At 37.9% G+C, this 19,370-nt stretch overlaps 3 protein-coding genes across 8 annotated transcripts; 2 read left to right on the top strand and 1 right to left on the bottom strand.

The window, feature by feature from the left end:
- Positions 1-55: 55 nt before the first annotated feature.
- On the top strand, positions 56-4,198 carry LOC141440397 (tRNA (adenine(37)-N6)-methyltransferase). 2 transcript variants are annotated; one of them, XM_074104904.1, is made up of 6 exons: positions 56-230; positions 315-441; positions 604-731; positions 1,846-2,003; positions 2,615-2,819; positions 3,544-4,198. In XM_074104904.1, exons 1-6 carry the CDS (start codon positions 163-165, stop codon positions 4,103-4,105), a joined length of 1,248 nt encoding a protein of 415 aa, XP_073961005.1. In that variant the 5' UTR covers positions 56-162; the 3' UTR covers positions 4,106-4,198. The 2 variants fall into 2 exon arrangements, with proteins under 2 accessions (XP_073961005.1, XP_073961004.1); XM_074104903.1 differs by having other exon boundaries at positions 58-230; positions 315-412; positions 503-731.
- A 1,567-nt stretch (positions 4,199-5,765) lies between these two features.
- LOC141440301 (alpha-glucosidase 2-like) lies at positions 5,766-12,788 on the bottom strand. Of its 5 annotated transcripts, none has more exons than XM_074104771.1 (3): positions 12,704-12,747; positions 12,065-12,102; positions 5,766-10,600 (listed from the first exon to the last, which is right to left on the bottom strand). In XM_074104771.1, exon 3 carries the CDS (start codon positions 10,553-10,555, stop codon positions 7,334-7,336), a length of 3,222 nt encoding a protein of 1,073 aa, XP_073960872.1. In that variant the 5' UTR covers positions 10,556-10,600; positions 12,065-12,102; positions 12,704-12,747; the 3' UTR covers positions 5,766-7,333. The 5 variants fall into 5 exon arrangements, with proteins under 5 accessions (XP_073960872.1, XP_073960871.1, XP_073960874.1 ...); XM_074104770.1 differs by having other exon boundaries at positions 12,065-12,139; positions 12,704-12,744; XM_074104773.1 differs by lacking the exon at positions 12,065-12,102 and having other exon boundaries at positions 12,704-12,788.
- Positions 12,789-13,522: 734 nt separating this feature from the next.
- On the top strand, positions 13,523-16,632 carry Prosalpha5 (proteasome alpha5 subunit). Its single transcript, XM_074104699.1, has 5 exons — positions 13,523-13,612; positions 13,741-13,997; positions 14,445-14,623; positions 15,088-15,200; positions 16,365-16,632. The coding sequence occupies exons 2-5, from the start codon at positions 13,741-13,743 to the stop codon at positions 16,545-16,547; spliced, it is 732 nt and encodes a 243-aa protein (XP_073960800.1). The 5' UTR covers positions 13,523-13,612; the 3' UTR covers positions 16,548-16,632.
- The last annotated feature ends 2,738 nt before the right edge of the window (positions 16,633-19,370 follow it).

Raw genomic sequence — 19,370 nt, 5'->3', positions numbered from 1 at the left:
TTGAAAAGAAAATATAAAAAAAAAACAATTTATGAAGTAAATATTTGAACGTTATCTTTTTATGTCAAAAATGCTTTCGTTCGCGTTGTTACGTTATACGTCTTTCTTTATTCATGAATTCTAATATTTTCCTTCCTATATACCACAAGAAATAAATTAAAAATGACAGAAAATGTTGAGCATTACCGAAACCAAATAGCTTTAGCTCGAACTGAAATTAAGAATTTAAGGTAGGTTGCAAGATTTGAAGCACAGCGATCTAGATTTTGTTGATGTACTTAAAGATGCTAATTTTATATTCTTATTCGTTTTAGGCAGCAATTAGCTTCTCTTAAGCACGAGCATCTGAAGGAAATTAAAGCCATTAAATCCGCATTGAGCGAGTTGCGATGCGCTAACTGTGCCGAGCCAGGTACTTATGTAAATGGACCCTACTTTCGGGTAACAGTACATTGCTAAAATGTTAAAAACAATAAAAACGTTCTGGCATAATCTTTTTCAGCGACATCCGTTCAGAACAGTCACAATGAGCAGCCATCTTCTCCATCTGAAGATGGCAGCATTGCATACCGGCCCATTGGAGTCATTGAGACTTCTTTTCAGAACAAGCGGGGAGTGCCCCGGCAGCCGACAGTCCTGGCGAAGGCTCGGGGAGTGGTGGTCATTGATACTAACATTTTCAATAACCCTGAACATGCTCTGAGTGGTTTGGAGGAGTTTTCTCATATGTGGTGAGTCAAGAGTGCTTACAATTGTTTTTTAAAATCATAATGTTTACTGTTGTGGTGGTCAAGAGGGGAGGCCTTTGCTCAGCAGTCGGACACAATACAGGCAATTAAATTTTTTTTTTTTACTGTAATTACACATTTTAAATACTGTGACTTGTGTGCCATGTGATTTGAAATCAATTGTAAATATAAAAATATTTGTTAACACATAATATGTACAATAAGTAACAAATATGTCATTACAAAAAACAAAGAAAAACAGAACTAAGACAGACTGTATTTTGTTTGCTTTTATTTGTCATTTTTGTTATTTACTTATTCTAAACGTAAACTCCTATATTTACAAATATCACCCAAATTCCTAGTATTTGACAGGGTGCCCGTAAGGCTGGCTGTATTTTCTTGTTGTATGCAAATTGCACCCTTATTGAGTCAAGGCACACCAAGGACCTAGCCTAAATCTTTAGGGATTTCCCCCATTAAAGCTGATAAACATGTATATATAGTCTATGTGGTATATTACAACTAAAAGGGGAAGTCCCATTTAAACATTTTACTTTGAGTATCACATTTATTCATACTGTGTATCTTATCAGCTAAAGTTCTGACTGTATTGATTTCATTTATCATCTTTTATTTATTTTATTTATTATTTATAATGCACAGGCAGCTTATAGCTGATGCGTGCATATCATTGTTCACTTGTGTAATTGTCTTCAAAGTACTTATCAAGTCTAAAAAAAGTCTAAGTAGGAATGAAATTTGTTTCAGCATCTGCTTTGAACAATAAATTTATTTATTGTACTTAATTTGTTTCCCTCTCACATTATAATGGTTCACATTTTGATAAATAAATGGAATAATTTGTGAATAATATAAATATGTCTGAATGTCCATAAGTTGTCATTAACAAGTCCTGGACAAGGCTAAAATATGCTTAATACTTACAGCGCTACCTCTGCTTTGATCCTAAAGTACTAAGAGCATCCACTGCATCTGCGCGGGTGCAATACTTGGCTTGCGCGGACACATCCGTAAAAAGCCAAACATGAGCCGGACACCTGGCAACCCTAAACTACTAGTGGATGCCCTAAGAGGTTATAACTTTCCATTTCAGGGTGATATTCCACTTCCACGCGACGGAGGGCAACAGTGTGCCTGCGAAGGTGGCGCCGCCGCGGCTGGCGGGCGCGCGGCGCGGCGTGCTGTCCACGCGGTCGCCGCACCGCCCCTGCCCCATCGGCTTGTCGCTTGTCAAGATACAGGCCATCGAAGGTGGGCTATGCAGTGATAAATAAAAAGGGGGGGCTATTACCCGCAACTCATTGACTCTTGGCAATTATTTTGAGTGACGGCGCCAGTAGGCTCTATTCCCACAAGGTGGAGCTAAAAGAATTTGACTTGAGATGAACAAAAGGCTAGATTCCTAAAAATATAAGTATAATTTAGTCCATCAATTAGATTTTCAAAAATATAGGAGGCGTATTTTTGACAATTTAACAAAAAAATATGAAGACAACGAGTTAAAGTTCAGCGTGACGTCACTCCTTAGTGCTCTTTTACTGAGGATTAACGTCACGGGAGTCCCGAACTTTGACGCGCTTTTTAATCTTTGTAATTATGTAGTTATTTTAGTGATAAAAGAAAATATATGTATCTGTCGCATATTTTCTGATAATCTAATTTAAAAAAAAAAGTTATGGTGTATGGAACCCAAAAATATACCTGCACAACATTTTTTTTATACTGAACTTGTTTGACCACAATCACACCTGATGCCAATTAAATTAATTTGGTTTGGTGTGTGTTAAACTTTGCCAAACCCATACCGAGTGCGCACAAACCTAAGGCACAAACTTAAATCATTTTATAAATCTGTATTCCAGGTAACAGAATATCCTTCTTAGGGGTTGATATGGTGAATGGCACTCCGGTCCTGGACATAAAGCCTTACATCCCGCAGTATGACTACCCTGTACCGGTGTACGGTGACGCCCGCATGTCCTCCATGGTCCGACCGCCGACGGAGGGCACCAGCGACGCCGCCGAAACCCTCGCCAACTTACAGATAAATGAAGTGTACGAGCCGAGGTTGGTGAAGCTAGTACTAATATAATCTGTCACAGTTAGGTGCTATAATCAGGGTGTGCCTAAATCCAACGTCAAGACTAAGCAAGCATAAGATTAAGCAAATTTGACCCTAGTGAAAATGGCGTAGTTTTATAGATATTGGCACTTTTATAAAAATCACGGTATTTGATGCTTTGCGTCAGTTTTTCGAGTGGTTTATTAGCCCCTTAAGTCTTGACGTTGGTTTTAGGGACATAACATAACAAAACATATATGCCTGTATAAAAAAAGCCTTACCACCCTGGCGATTTTCGGGCGAGGTGAAAGTGAAGCGAGCGCGAAACAATTTTGTCTCGAGCGCACAACGATATCGCTACGAGCGCGCAGCATGTTGGCTGCGTATACCTCTACTGTATAAATCAATTTATAAACTGATCCTAAATGGGCAACTGAGCAGATCGACTGTTAAATTGAGGTCGAGTTGCGAGTCCAAAAGTAATTCGGGGCCCGCATTTTACCATGTTTTACCACTCTTTGTTATGCTCCTATTACATTATGTGGTAGATATCTATGATGCCGTCTCTAATTCATCGAACGTAATAAGTAAACAGAGACGGCATCATCGATATCTGCCACATAAAATAATGGAACTAACAAAGCATGATGAGACGGTCCCCCTTAGTCTTGATTTAATCAAGAGTTCACTTCAGTTGAGATTAAAAATGTCATTCGATTTCTTTTCCAGCCATAGTACTCGCCTTCCAAATCCAATAGGCATCGCGACGAGTCCCCTACCGCGCTCGCCGATCGAAGACGGCATGCCTTCCCCAGAAAACCAACAGAGTAACATCCCTGTCTCGCCGTCTCCAGACTCTCCTAGCGTCGACTTACTAGACGGAAGCTTCGTAAGATCACCCATAAGGCGCCCCGATACAGAGCGGGGGGCTCCTGACGGCCAAGAAAGATTCACTCCGCCACAATCCGCACATCTCACGAACTTGAGCCACGATGGCATCCGAGTAGCTCCCTGGATAGCCAACCCTCCGTCACAAACGTACGACGTCAGGTTCACTGACGACGCCCTAGCACGATTGATAGAACTTATAGGAGACAGAGCCCAAACATTCAAGAATAATATTGCCACTTTGCTTGCCGAAGACCCTAGATCCCATTATGTGAGAGTGCGGTATCCAGATCATGAGTACAGCTGTGTGTTAGAGGATCTGTCTATAAGTTGCGTGTTTGATGCTAGCTCGGCTGTTTGCAGTATTATCGCTGTGAGGAGTGCTGATGAGCTTCAGAATTAAGTAGTATTTATTGCAATGACAAATATATTTTTGCCTAATGTTTAAATCTCAATAATTTATTTTATGCAAGCACAATTACAATTTGTTGGCACAGGTTATTGTTTTCTTTACAGAGACTTCGACGCGTAGAAAAAAAAATTACCACCTTTATTTTTTAAAGAGCAATACTTCCTAACGTTTTTTTTTATAGATATTTTCCTACAGTATTTTTGATTGAAACAAAATAATAGCCATATCTGTATAGAGGCCAGAGGCCGTATTGCCTAAAGCAGCGTTTCCACCAGAGATGTGCGAGGAATATGTTTTTCATTAACCACTAGAAACGCTTTATTTACCTCGCCTCGCTCCGCTCAGCTGTTTCCACAAGAGATGTGCTGTGCGAGGATGTGTAAATGAAGCATTTCTATTAATGAAAAACACTAATATCCCTCGCAACACATCCTCGGTTTCCTAGGATCAGCGGTGCCGTCATTATAGCGACCGTAATAATCGGTGAATGGCGCCACTAGAACGTTGTCTATGTAAACCAAAGATGTAAACAAAATGGCGAGACAACGTTCTAGTGACGTCATCCACCGTTTATTTCTGATGCTCGCGATCGCATTCAAATGATAGTTTTTGTGTGCGAAATCTGTCATTTGATTGCGATCGCGAGCGTCAGAAAGGTGTAACCCAAACTGAGCATCAATTATAGTTTACAGTCGTTGCCCGACTCTGTCCGCGTAGTATTCGTTTATCACTATCCCGCGGGAACTATGAAATTTTCCGGGATAAAAACTATCCTATGTCCTTCCCGGGGATTCAAAATATCGGTATACCGAATTTCATCTAAATCGGTTTAGCTACGGAACGGATTCTTCCGTGGGTTCAGCGGTTTAGATGTGATTGAGTAACAAACATTCAAACATCTTCACAAACTTTCATATTAGTACGATTACTACGATTAGAAGGATTTTCTTAGTAAAGACAGGTTAACCAGTTTTTCCAGAATCTTTGAGAAAATCGTGGCAAGTAAGTCGATAATTAGCCGGATCACCGAGGTTACCAGTTCTGTTTTTAACAGTTTAAGCATACCTACCTAAGTAGCGTTATTCCAAACGTCCAGCTACGATACTTACCAAATTTCATCCAACTCGGTCCAGCCATTTTATTGTGTAGCAGTAACAAGCACGCATACTTTTACACACAAGACACATACAGTTTTTAACATTAGTAGGATTATACATATCTCGTGGGGTAATTAAAATTAACCCTGGCTGGACTACATTTTTATATGGGGACTTGCGATTTTTCTGTTATTTAATTAATTAAATACATTTAGTTAAATATATGTTTTATTATAAAAATAACATTTTCATTAAGGATAAATACGAAAACATATTTTAGCTTAGGTTAGTGATAGAAGATGGAACAAGCCGACAACGACATAAGAAACTACCATCAGCCAAATAAATAACTGGTCTATCAATTTTTAAACAAGTTCCTATCAAATTAATATGTCGCTAAAATCGAACTTTCAAGTTGATCGACACGTCTATTGGCATTCATCATCATCATCATCATCCCAGCCTATATACGTCCCACTGTTGGGCACAGGCCTCCTCTGGCTTCATAGTTCAGTGCGGATGGAACTTCACACGCACCATTAAATGTGCAGGTTTCCTCACGATGTTTTCCTTCACCGCAAAGCTCGTGGTAAATTTCAAATGTAATTCCGCACATGAATTTCGAAAAACTCAGAGGTGCGAGCCGAGGTTTGAACCCACGACCCTCTGCTTGAGAGGCGATAGGTCAAACCACTAGGCCACCACGGCTTAACTAGGCCACCACGGCTATTGGCATTATTGCACCATTATTGTTTTATGCTATGCAAACGATTATTTTAGCTTTAGAGTGGTGGTGGTAGACCACATATTTGGCTGATCGGAGAATCCGTTGCCTAGTATCCATAGTACAAGCTTTGCTTAGTTATTGGGACTAGGTCAATTGGTGTCAAGTGTTCCATGATATTTATTATTTATTTTATTTATTTAAGTATAAATAAGATTAAATTGTGAATGCGATTACAAGGGTTACCCTATAATTTTTATGCAATTAAAAATAAATACTGAATAGCGCAAGCTGTGACTTTGAGGCGAGTTTCATATTTATTGTGACATTTTTGACGTAAAATGTTTGACTACCTACACTATTAGTACCCACATCCAAACGCCAAATACGCCAAAATTATACAAAATATTAAGAAAAAAGATGTTTCATCACGTTTATACTTGGAGCAATTGATCATGATACTTTGATTATCTAGACACGCGGTAGCGTGTCAAGCCAAGTTCAAGCTAAAAAAACTGGCGAGCAGCACCGTGTGTAGGTAATTTTACCCGAACAAGTTGCAGCCACTTTTGACCTCCTCGTATCTTAAAAACTATTTCACATACTGCATTATATATTACTTTGGTGTCTGGATGTAGAATAAAAAGTGCTTTTGTTTTGAAAGACAACTTTTTTTGTGTTTTCTCAAAGATCCTAACATAAACAGTAAACAGTCCAAAGCGTAACTCGTACCTGCAGGGCTACTCCGAAACTCGAAGTTCGTGTCGTGCGGTCCCTCTCGCTCTCGTATTAAATAGTATAAGTGTCAGAGGGACCGCACGACACGAACTTCGAGTTTCGAGTTTCGGAGTAGCCCTGCTGCTAAGAATAATCCTAGCGTTTAGGTAATGTTTCTTAGTGTAGACTTGCGTTTGAGAACGAGTTGTAACCTGTAAGTACCTAATAATGATTTAAAAGTAAGAACTACATTTTGATGTCCCTGTGCGTATCGAACTTTTATTCTCACATTAATTGCTTTTAGTTTATTTTAACTAACTTAGATTCAGCTTCGTGTTTAGAAATTAAGAATTATCCTGATTTACCATTCTACCAGTCTTTTTAATAAATTTTCTAACAAGTGCGTGGTTTCATATTTTGATTCTAAGTACGAAAGGCGAATTTACAGTTTCTTGTGTTTCCTTTATAATCAATTTTTCCATAGATATGGTCTTAACCATTTAATAGTAATAATATATACTTAATGCTGTTTAAGGTACTGCATTTAGTAAGCTAAGGACACGGGTTGCTACGGATCTAGATTTAATTTCTAGTGCCCGCTATGTTTATTTTGTGTTAAATATATTCAAGTTAGCTTTTTTTTCTAAATGTCTACATGTCTCAAAGCATAATCAAGTCGATTTAATTTTCTTTATAGAAATGTATGCGTTTGCCTGAACCAAAGTTGCCAACGGATTCCAAAACTTGTAGCTCCACGTATCTTAATTTATTGCCATTCAGTTCAATGGTTTTAATCGAATTATCGTGATCCCAGTAAATCTTTTCGGACAACGGTGTCCAGTTCCTCCCGTCACTTGAGTGTTTGTATTGAATTAGTAGGAAAGTGCCATTGCCAGCATCCGAGCGTGGTGTGTATACCATCTTATTTATCTCGTATACTTGCCCTAGGTCGAAGTTTAACTTCAGAAAATGTCCTTTTGCAGGGTTCGCTTTTCCTGGAGAACCCCAATTGGTATGCCACAAAGAATTCATGTCATCATCAGTTACTTTGCAAACTTCTTGGCCTTGTTGACAGGGTAGATTGCAAGATACCTTTACACCTTTGATGGCATATTTAAAGGGATCCTCCTTTGTACTAGCTGTAATTGCGTCACTCCACTCCGAAACACCTTTTAATATTGCAACACGGATCCTAAAGGAGTGAGTACTAGAATACTTCAAACCACCAAAAGTAACTTTGTTTCCAATTATGTTACTGAATATTACGCCGTCTTTTTCAATTTCATACTGAGTAGAGTCATTAGCTCCATCCCATGATAAAGTCACCGATGTCGGGGTGGCCTCGCTTTCAAGAGCTACAAATTTATTCGGCGTTGCAATCGAATAAGAGATTTCGGAGAAACTTCCAAGAATTTCTCTTTTATTTGCAAATGCAACTACTTTCAACTGAATTTTTTCTTTAGTAACATCAACTTTCCTCAGTTTGATCATCAAAAACTTTTGTTTTAGCTTCTCTTCCGAAATATTTTGAAGAAAAGGATTCACGATGAAGTCTTCTTTCAAGAAATATACATTTTCTTCAATATCGAATTCTTCATCTGACGTAGCTTCTGTCAGAGACATGTATTCTCCCTCCACCATGACCTTCACATCCACCGTTGTAACAGAAGTCATTATTCGTAGAAGAGTTGTTCTCTCTTTTACCATGCCTTGGTATTTTCCGACAGTTCTTCCAATACTTATATACAAGTCTCTCGCCTCTTCTTTGTCCCAGTCACTAAAAGCCATTTTTACTTTCACTATAGCAAAGTCTCCTTTCGCGTATTCAGCAGATACGCCGTCATCTTCGTAAACATCAAAATGTGTTTCGCCACACGGGTAAAGATTGAACATTCTAATGTCTTTTTGTATTTCGGAAGGGTTATTGTTGGGATTTGTCATGGGTATGATGGCGCCATTTTTGATAAAGACTGGTATCTTCCACAGAGGAACTTCAAAATTATTATAGATTTTGCCTCCTTTATACATTTCTCCGGTGAAAAAATCGATCCAAACTTGATGTTTTCCCGGCAAGTAAATCTCGTTCCTGACAGGACCGGATGTTATTACTGGTGCCACGAGAATATTAGGTCCCCACATATACTGATACTTAGAATCATTCGTATATGCCGGAATTTCATCCTCAAATTCAAGAAACATGGCTCTTATCATTGGTAAGCCACGGATAGATTCATGATTTATCGAGTAGTTGTATGGCATCAGCATTGATTTCAATTTCAAATAAGCCCTATTTATTTGTTTAGCTTCATCATCAAATGTAAAAGGTGTTTTAGGGACCGATCCCCATCCGTCCATGTTCAACTGTAGTGGAGTAAAAGTTTTCCACTGATAATCTCGAATATTTATCTCTTTAACACCCCCGGAATAAATTCCGTCCATATCCGATCCGACTATAGGTTGACCTGAAAGGCCCGTTCCGATGTATGTAGGCACATGGAACCGAATATATTCCCATTCGCCTCCACTTTGATCTCCACTCCAAATCCCGGCGTATCTTTGAGTCCCCGCCCACCCATCGACCATTATAATAAAAGGTCTAGCGCGAGTCTTCGTTGAATCCTCAAAAATATTGGTTGCAGTTTCTACTGCATTAAGGCCATATGAATAGCCGCTTCCAATCCAGGCCACATCACACTTAAGAGCCACCACGCCAGCCTTGCTAACCTCTCTACTTAAGTCTCTTTCTCCTTTTTTTGGATGATCAGGATCTTTGGGACTCAGGTTAGATTCTGTCCAAAGAGCTACTTCGACACCATGTACTCTTGCATAGTCGGCGAATTCCTTTAAATTCTCTAAATCACCCTCTAGTGAGTCGGTTTGTCCATATCCTGACCCGTAGCCATCGTTAGGAATGAACCATCCTAGTGGCATGTCATGGCGCTTGTATCGGTCAATCATCGCTCTCGCAGAAAATTGGTAGTTGTTATGTTCACCGTTCAATGATTCTAAAATTCCCTTATTTTCGCCATCTTTTTTTGGTTGGTACTTTTTATAATACTTTCCGTCTTCGAAAAGAATTGCCCCTGAAGTATCAGCTGAAACTTCAACCCAATAATCGCGATTAAATGTATTCAAATGTGCTTCATAAAACGCATAAGCGGGAAGCAATATTGGCCGGCCTGTCAGGCGGAAATAATCCAATAAGATGTCTTTAGGATGAGAGCTAATGAAATAAAATGCATCAAAGTAACCGACTTCATGTGTTGTTTTCACATTATTGGGGTTCTTGAAACCAAAATCGTAATGACCTTTTTGCCAGGTATTCCTAAGGACACCGTAGCCAAATGTGGACCAGTAAAAGGGATTGGGTGATGAGACACCGCCATCAGTCCAGCAGTTTGTGTTCACAATCTCTATGGATTCACCCTTATGAGCAAATCTACCATTTTGCATTCCTCCGCCGTAGAAATGTTCCTTATGATTGTGTAGTAATACTTGTGAGGTGTTATCGTCCGATAAAAAGATTGAAGTTGCTTCTTGTAATACTTTTCTATTAGCACGTTTATCTTTGACAGTCATTGTAGCCCGTTGTTTGTCAAAACAGATTTGTATATGTTCTGCGTCAATTATGTAGTAATCATCTTTTTCTTCAAGAACAGATATTTCAAATGGTACTGTGTCATAATCTTCCACACGCTTGATGACAATTTTTGCTACATCTTCTTTGTTTTTAGGTGTTGGAAAATCCAGAAAGTCTTGGGAAGATACATAATATCTAAATATGTTGCCGTTTAAAATATAGATCCTACCCAGTAGGTCCTGCGAGCCATATTTGATTTCGTAATAAAGATGTTGTTTCTCAATAGATTTGATGCCACCCGATTCCTTTTCTTGCTCCAACATGTTTTTGCCCAGAGATTAGCCTCGACAGCCTTTTGATGAATAAATCTGAAAATAAATATCAAGATTTTTTTATATTATAAGAACAGTCAAGAACCCCCCAGTCCCCTGGTTAATTAACGCGTTTAGCCCGTGCGTTTAGCTGAATAATACATGTTTACTCTTTACAATTCGTATTATATTAATTCAGTCTCATCATACTCAGTTATGGTAAAAAATATTTTTATGGTGTACTTACTTATGAAAAGCGTCAAAGATATTTAGGGGAAAAAAATAATAAATTTAAAGAACACAACTGCAAAATTTACATCTAGGCAAAGATAAAATGACTCTTGTCTTGTAGCAGTTATTGCCCCAGCATCCATCCACGATTGAATACAACAATACGAGAATAGCTGACAGCATTAGCGCGTACTTGTAAGATGATGTTAGCCATAGACTAAGGGATACTACGTTAGCAATCCGAACGGTCCCTGCATATTGTCCTATCCTACCACAAACAAGAAAGTTTTAATTTTGAATTGTACATTTTATGTACAAAATTTTAATACTTACACACAGGAATTGCGGCTTATTTATTAAAATGCTGGTTGAGCACTACATAGTTTTTAATTTATTATTTGCATTATATAGTATTTTCTAGTAAGTACTTATAAATTATCAGACATTCAAGCAATATTGGCAACTGTATCAATAAAACCACTATTCAAGTTGGAAAACAATGTTATCTTATGTAAATGATACAATAGAACTTTATCTTTCAGTTTACTTTTCCACTGTGACATTGATTGCGAGAAAATAAATTTTAATACTGCATTTTATAGTCAACTAGCTTTTGCCCGTGGCTTCGTCCGCGTGGAAGTCGGTTATCGCGCGCTGATAGAAAGTAGCCTCTATGCTAAAAATTACGACGATCCGTCGCTCCGTTTCGAAGTAAAAGACAGACAAACAAAGAAACACACACACTTTCGAATGTATGTACTGAATGTACCATCGCGTACCGCGATTTTCGAGCCACTCGCCACTGTTTCTAATTTAGCCGAGTTTTACATATGTAATAATAAATTTGTCGTTAATAAATAAGCCAGAATAGCATTCATCCCAGCCTATATACGTCCCACTGCTGGGCACAGGCCTCCTCTCAGAACAAGAGGGCTTAGCATTAGAGGGAATAGCATTACACGGCCAAATTATGAATAGTGGCAAGTGGTGTGAATAATTCCTGTTCGCGACTGTACCTACTGTCCTACTTATTAAAATATTACTACTGCTATTACCTACTGGTACTAATTATTAAACTAGCAGCTGAATCCCTTTTTCAGTATTTTTGTGGTGGCACCCACACCCTACCAACCAGACACGATTATTCATAGCTATGCCATAGCATAACTCAGTCATAACTAATTCTATTATTAATTAATTTAATCCTTATTTGTATGTCATAGTTACCGTTAGTGGATGTAAATGGATTTTCCTTGAATTCCTTTAATGGCAATGAGAGAATACACTTACCCAAACATGAAGATATTACTACCAACTGGTACAGCCGACTTAATAAAAGGTGGTATGTGGTGAGAAACAAGGACACTGATAGGTATTGATTTATTTGTTTCAAAACATGAATGGAATAGATAGCAAACAAAAGTGATTAGATTAAGACGTGGTAGAGTAGGTAAGTATATTAGAAAAAATAAGTTATTCTGGTCGGCCAACGTTCTTTTTGTAGTTGAAAATTATTTTATAATTAAGTTTTTGGTCATTTCGAAGTCTTTCGAGGTTAACTTATAATGTTTCCATTTAAGGTGTTAATTTCTGCATGGTGCTTATTGCCACTTGTCTTGTGTCACCCGCTAAACAACAGCAAGTTGGTGCAGTTGCTGCCAGCAACACAGCCATGCCACCCACCCAATAAAGTATCTATCTCCAAATTATCTTTGTATCCTCTGACTACCTAAATAATTTAATTTCAAATGATTAATTTCTAAATAGAAACCCGATAGAAAATGGCACCAAAAGTTAAAAGTATCATGATTTTTTATTCGAACTATAAGTGTCATGTTACACCAACAGTACCCCGGAAATCAATTATAGTATAGTGGGGGTTGAATGAAGTTGTCGTACGAACTACAATTTTGTAAAATAAACACTCACAAAACTTTTAGAAATAAATAATCAAACGTTAAATATGTGTTTTACGTTGGCTCTTCCCACCCCTATTAACTATGAATGACAGCAGGGCTACTACGATACGAAACGCGAAACTCGAAGTTCGTGTCGTATTGTCCCTTTCACTCTCGTATTAAATTAAATTAAATACATCGAAATAGTAAGTACTACGTACAGTAGTACGTAGTACACTTACTTAATGTACTATTTCTATGATTAAATATGAAGTCTATTCAAAATTATCTATAGCTCCATCGTACTACTTACTTTATCGTTAGTACTATACTCATCTAGCTAGCTACATATTAGTAATCTGTGATGAAGTCCATCCAAGTGTCAGCAGGGCTACTACGAAACTCGAAAATCGAAGTTCGTATCGTACCGTCCCTCTCACTCTCTTATTAAATAATATAAGCGTCAGAGAGACCGAACGACATGAACTTCGAGTTTCGAATTTCGTAGTAGCCCTATAATCTCTAAAATCAATCTAAAATCAATCAAAGTCTAAAATCAATTACTGTCAAAAATGCAAAGCAAAAATGCAAATGTTTCAGGTTTCCAACCGTTGCATTGTTAAAATCATTTCTCACAAATAATTACATAATTTCAAAAATCAATTAAATAAACTAGAATGCAATTTAATATTTAAGTATGACATGTTTATGACCAAATAATAAAATTACAAAATGTTTATAGTTTCGTTCTGAAACTCTAGTCGGTTTATTTTGTTGGTTTGCAAACACTACTGTTTGCAAAGCAAAATTCCGGACGGGTAGTGCTTGACAATTCGTGCGTCTCGCTTTCGCATTGCTTTGATCGCTTCCATCAAGTCATTTTTGACTACTCATTGTAATTTAATTGTGTGCCGTATTCCTTTAAACTTAATAGATAAAGGTAATAAAATCGTGTTTTAGTGTTAATTTCGTTTTTGTACTTTAAATACTTCAGTTTCATATGCATTAAACAGCTTGGTCATTGTCGCATAACCTTAGCGGCCGGTTCTGAAACTGTGTATTTTTCAGATGTTTCTTACCCGATCTGAGTACGACCGCGGTGTGAACACCTTCAGCCCTGAAGGTAGGCTGTTCCAGGTGGAATATGCCATTGAAGCCATTAAGCTGGGCTCCACGGCCATAGGTATTTGTACTTCGGAAGGAGTAGTTTTGGCAGTGGAGAAGAGAATCACTTCCCCGTTGATGGAGTCAACGACTATCGAAAAGATTGTAGAGGTGGACCGGCACATCGCTTGCGCCGTCTCTGGACTGATGGCTGACTCTAGGTAACTTAAAAACATCAAATAAAATAATGCCTGTTGTACGTAAGACATGACAGTATTGTTTGAAAATAAAGTTTCAACAATATCTTTGCTAATCTAACAAAATAATACAAATAATAATAATAATATAAAATAATAATATACATAATATTAATAATACAAATGTATTTATGCATTTCTATTGACATTTTTAATGTAAGTTTGATGCTTAAAAAATTTAATTTAAACTAACAGTACCTACAACTAAACCTGTGTTATGATACAGAAAAAAAAAACTGATGGGAAAACCATAAAAATTAATGTAAATTGCTCTTAATGATATACTGAACGGCATAAAATTTGGCCCACCCTACATGAAAAATTTTCTATTACTGCATACATGTTTGAGGGCCAGATTTTTTGCCGCTCAGTATATTTTAGCTCATATCATAATCTGGTCTTCATTTCCAGAACATTAGTTGAGCGTGCTCGTGTTGAATGCCAGAACCACTGGTTTGTTTACAACGAGCGCATGAGCGTGGAGTCCTGTGCCCAAGCAGTGTCAAACCTGGCTATTCAGTTTGGTGATAGTGATGATGACAGTGGAACTGCCATGTCCAGACCTTTTGGTGTTGCCGTTATGTTTGCAGGTTTATATACTTAGATTTTTGATACATCATTTTGCGTTGTGACTGAAACTAAATTTTGGTTCATGTACGTATGTAGTCAGTAGGAGAAGTAGATGAATGGTTGTGGTGCTCAAAATAATCTAACTAAACTTATTATTATATATATTATTACTATTATCATGGCAGTAGAGTCCTGGGTAGATTGTTTGGAGCACCGTAACCGCTCATCCACTTCTGCTGCTGGCAACAGTTTGAGCTGAAACTAAAACTGCATAATTTTAAGCTTTTGTAAATCTGTATCAGTTCTAATAGAAGCATTTATTTGATAAATTCATAATTTGGTAGCTGCCAAACCAAAACAAAACCTAAATTGAGGTCTGATACTAAATCATCAGGTCTGACACTTGATCATGTAGGGTGAAAAGGAAAAGTCACACTGACTCCTAAAACACTTTTGTTTAAATTGTGATCTTAATATGCTGCAGGTATTGACGAGAAGGGGCCCCAGTTGTTCCACATGGACCCCAGCGGCACTTTTGTACAGTATGATGCTAAGGCCATTGGCTCGGGCAGCGAGGGAGCACAACAAAGCTTGAAGGTAAGTCTCTGAATTATTAAGCAGTCACCAGTAAACAATTGATCCACAAATAATGAAAAAACTTGTTTCTATGTATTTGGTGGCAAATAACTCAGTAAATCTGTTAAATCAATCCATACTCATATTATAAATGCGAAAGTGTGTGTGTTTGTCCGTCTTTCACGTTTTTTTTTTTTTTTTTTATTTGTCTGGATGGCAAACGAGCAAGTTGGTCACCTGATGGTGAGAGAGTACCACCGCTCATAGACACCTGCAACACAAGGGAGATTGCAGATGCGTTGCCAACCTAGAGGCCTAAGATGGGATACCTTAAGTGCCAGTAATTTCACCGGCTATCTTACTGTCCATGCCGAAACACAACAATGCAAGCACTGCTATTTCACGGCAGGATTAGCGAGCAAGATGGTGGTAGCAGTCCGGGCGGACCTTGCACAAGGTCCTACCACATGCAAACCTGGATTGATGTGATTTTTGGCATAGAGATAGTTTATGGGCCAGAGAGTGACATAGGCTACTTTTTATCCTGGAAAAATGCAGTTCCCGTGGGAACAGCGCGCGATAGCCAAATTCCACGCGAAGCTGCGGGTAAAAGCTAGTAAATTCATGAAGCTCTGAAAGTAACTTCACTGTACCAACAGGTTATGTATATTCAAAGCTTTTATAGCCTTAAAAACAAATTGAGACTATCTTTATTGTTGGATACTCTTGACACAGTTTTGGTCATGTACCATGTCAAACAATTCTACACCAGTTGTGTTTGGCTGTTGCTTCTCTTGAGATTAAGACTAACTGCTAAATTATACCAACATACAGTTGTGTTGAAACTGGCCAGTATCAGTTAATTAAACTAAAACAACACTAAATATTGAACCAGCTGCCTGGGACAGCATTTCCAGAGCGGTACCTACAGCTTAGGGATCCATAAAAAAAACGAGCCTATCAGTCTCAAAGGGCCAGCAACGCACCTGTGATACCCCTCATGTTAGCTGGTGTCCATGGGCGGCGGTGACCCGCATGCTCGTTTTCCCCTTTATCATATAGTATATTATTTGTTTATGCAGTATATGATTTGTTTATACAGTTTTTTTTATGTGTATATGTCATATACTGTAAAAACTTCCTTCTCATATGAATCTCAATTACAAAAGGTAATTAACATTTCAGGAAGTATACCACAAGTCCATGACTCTAAAGGAAGCCATCAAGTCGGCTCTTACCATCCTCAAGCAAGTGATGGAGGAGAAACTATCAGAGAACAATGTGGAGGTGGTCACCATGACTCCGGGGTCCATGTTCCACATGTACACTCGGGAACAGCTGGCTGAGGTTATCAAAGACATACCTTAAGTAGATAGTGTCACTGGTGTTAAGTGTGGACATGGCAATTGTAAAAAAAAAAATTGGTTCGTAAATAACAGTTCTGAGGTAACAAACGTAAAAAATACAACCAAATTGATAACCTCCTCCTTTTTTTGAAGTTGGTTCATAAGTATGTTTCTGCAGGTTATATTTACATACATATTTTTCTTATACAGAAAACTTTTATGCTGCTATATTATATCTTGAATGGCAAGCTTATAAATAAAAATGCCAATATAAGGAAGCTATGAATCGTAGCTCTTTCTGTTGTATATTGTGCACATATGTCTATTTTGATTCATTTGTTTCAATTCTAAATGCAAAAGTCTTGTAGTTGAACTCCACATCAAATAATAAGCAATAATTAAAAATATTGCGTCTGCTTTGAGACATAAAAAAATGATTATGACTGCCCTGATCACACTAAAGACCAATGTGAAGTATTTAGTAGTAATATTTGAAGTAAATTGTATTTTATTAGCAGTTGGAAATTAAATCGAATCATATTTTATAAAATAAGTTTGAAAAGAATAATTATTATACCTACTTGCATTTATTATCATGTATCTTTGTACAAAAATTCACAATACAACTCAAATTTATGTAAAAAATATATGTACATTATACTTTATCTAATCATTAGTAGAGCAGAGCTGTACAATGCGGTTTATTTGAAATATTGCTAGTGGGTGCGAGGTTTTTTTAAGGAATCTTACAGTAAGTATTCACTGTTTTTAAGCAAAAATACATCTTCTTTATTATAATTGTGTATTTATTTTTATAACCTGTAGTTAGACCTTAGTTTAGTAATTACTTAATTAGTCATAGAACTCATAGACTAGGTACGAGTAGTACTGTAACAAAATTTGTAGTTAGTTTTAGACTAGGCGGGCTATTCTGTCTTATAGAGCCCAATAGAAGACGCTAGAAGACACCTAACAATCAGACTGCCCCGCTCGACCGGCACCGTTTATCGTATCGTGTGTGTGCGAAAATTGTGCAGTCAGCAACAAAAATATACATACATTTGAAGTGCCAAAAATATGTATACTTACAGGACTTTATTGCCTGAACATTAAGATTGTGTATATATATTTTTTGCAATTTGGCTGTATTCACATTTTTGTTGCTGACTGTACCTACAGTTTTGTACGATTTTTTAAAACGGTACCGTCGAACGGAACAGTATCAAGATTCGAATAGATAAACCGGAATGGATTAATTAGGGCTTTATTAATTAAACCCACAACCGCTGAAATGTAATGAAGATTGCTACGATGAACTGTAGCGTGTGCGGCGTAAGCATTTACGATAAGTCGAACCGATCGATCGGTGCAGTTTGATCGTAGGATTTTTCGTAGTATCTGTGGGGGTCTGTTCATTGCGCTGCGCTGCACTGGAACGAAATAAGGCAGCGGAGCGGTGAGGGAGATAAGAATATACCACTAGCTAATAAGAAAAGGAACGGGGAAGCCGGGAAGGAAATGAGCACGAGCAGGGAAGCGAGGAAGCTCCGCGAATAAAGAACAGTCCGCAACTCCGCTCCGCATTACTTTCTCGCTTCGCTCCGTAAGCTAGCTCCGTGCCTCAGCAACTCCGCCCGTGTTACTTTCTCGCTCCGCTCCGCTATCTCTACCTCCGCGCCTATGGTCAGACGCAGTCCGCAAATCCGCTCCGCATTACCCCCTCGTTCCGCTCCAGTGGACAGGCAGCCTAATGTCGTTGGTAGATTTTGCACGTTGCTCTTTTTGCCCAGTTTCATGGCGCACTAACCCTCACTGATCCAATCCCCCAGATGATAGCAGCTATCCCCGAGCTGCAGTGGAGCGAGTCAAGCTCTCGGAACACTTTACAAGACTTCTCCAAACTGAAGCTTGGACGACAGACAAGTGTCAATTAGTATTTCTTACCTATGATTGTATTAGCAGACTTTAATACATTTGATTTGTTTTTGATTTTATTATTATTTGATTGCTCATTATTAAAAGTCATATGCGCTTATAAGTTTTTTGTTGACTGTACTTGCATTGTCATCTAAACTACATTTCCGTAGCAAATTTCAGTTTAGTCAATGCCATTAACCTACTCTCTACTAGTACCCTCGTGCGGAGACGGTCCTGGCTGGACCACCAGGAAGTCACTACCAAATTATTGTTTTGTCACCAGATTTAAATAATTATGTCAAATTTCAAGTCGATCCGACCACTGGTTATGGATCAAATTGAACTAGCAAGATTTGACCCAAATAATATAAATAAATTGAGCAAGTTAAATAAAAGATTGTCAAAATGAACATGATGCCTGAGAGGCAGAGGACTTTGCTCAGAACTGGGAAGTTTACACAGTTAAGTAAAAAAAAGCTACTATTTTCTTAAAAAAACATTTAATAAAAGTACAAAAGGACAATAAAAAATAAGTATGTTGGTAAATGTAAACAGAATATAAACCTTTGAATAATCAAAATAACCATGATACATTTACGTACCTACCATCGTTAGCTACCAGCTTAAAGAAACTTGAACGTTAATTTAATGGTTAACTGAAGTTATTATAATCTAGTTTTCATAATATTAAATTTGCTCCAGCTAACAGATCAAATGCCTGCTGTACATTTTGGGTCAATGTTGGCCAACCTGGGACTTGGTTATACGTTATACCTACAAAGTACTCGCTCTAACGTGTATTCGCGTCTCTTAGTCGGACCTACGTTGGCCCAACATTAGAGTTGTGGATAACGCTCATCGCATTAATCGCTTAAAGACTCGAGCCCTTAAGACTCCCAGAGTCTTAAAGACTACTATATTTGACAAT

The sequence above is a fragment of the Choristoneura fumiferana genome, chromosome 22, assembly GCF_025370935.1.
Source record: "Choristoneura fumiferana chromosome 22, NRCan_CFum_1, whole genome shotgun sequence".
Classification (NCBI taxonomy): Eukaryota; Metazoa; Arthropoda; class Insecta; order Lepidoptera; family Tortricidae; genus Choristoneura; species Choristoneura fumiferana.
This window is presented reverse-complemented; position numbering and strand designations above follow the sequence as displayed.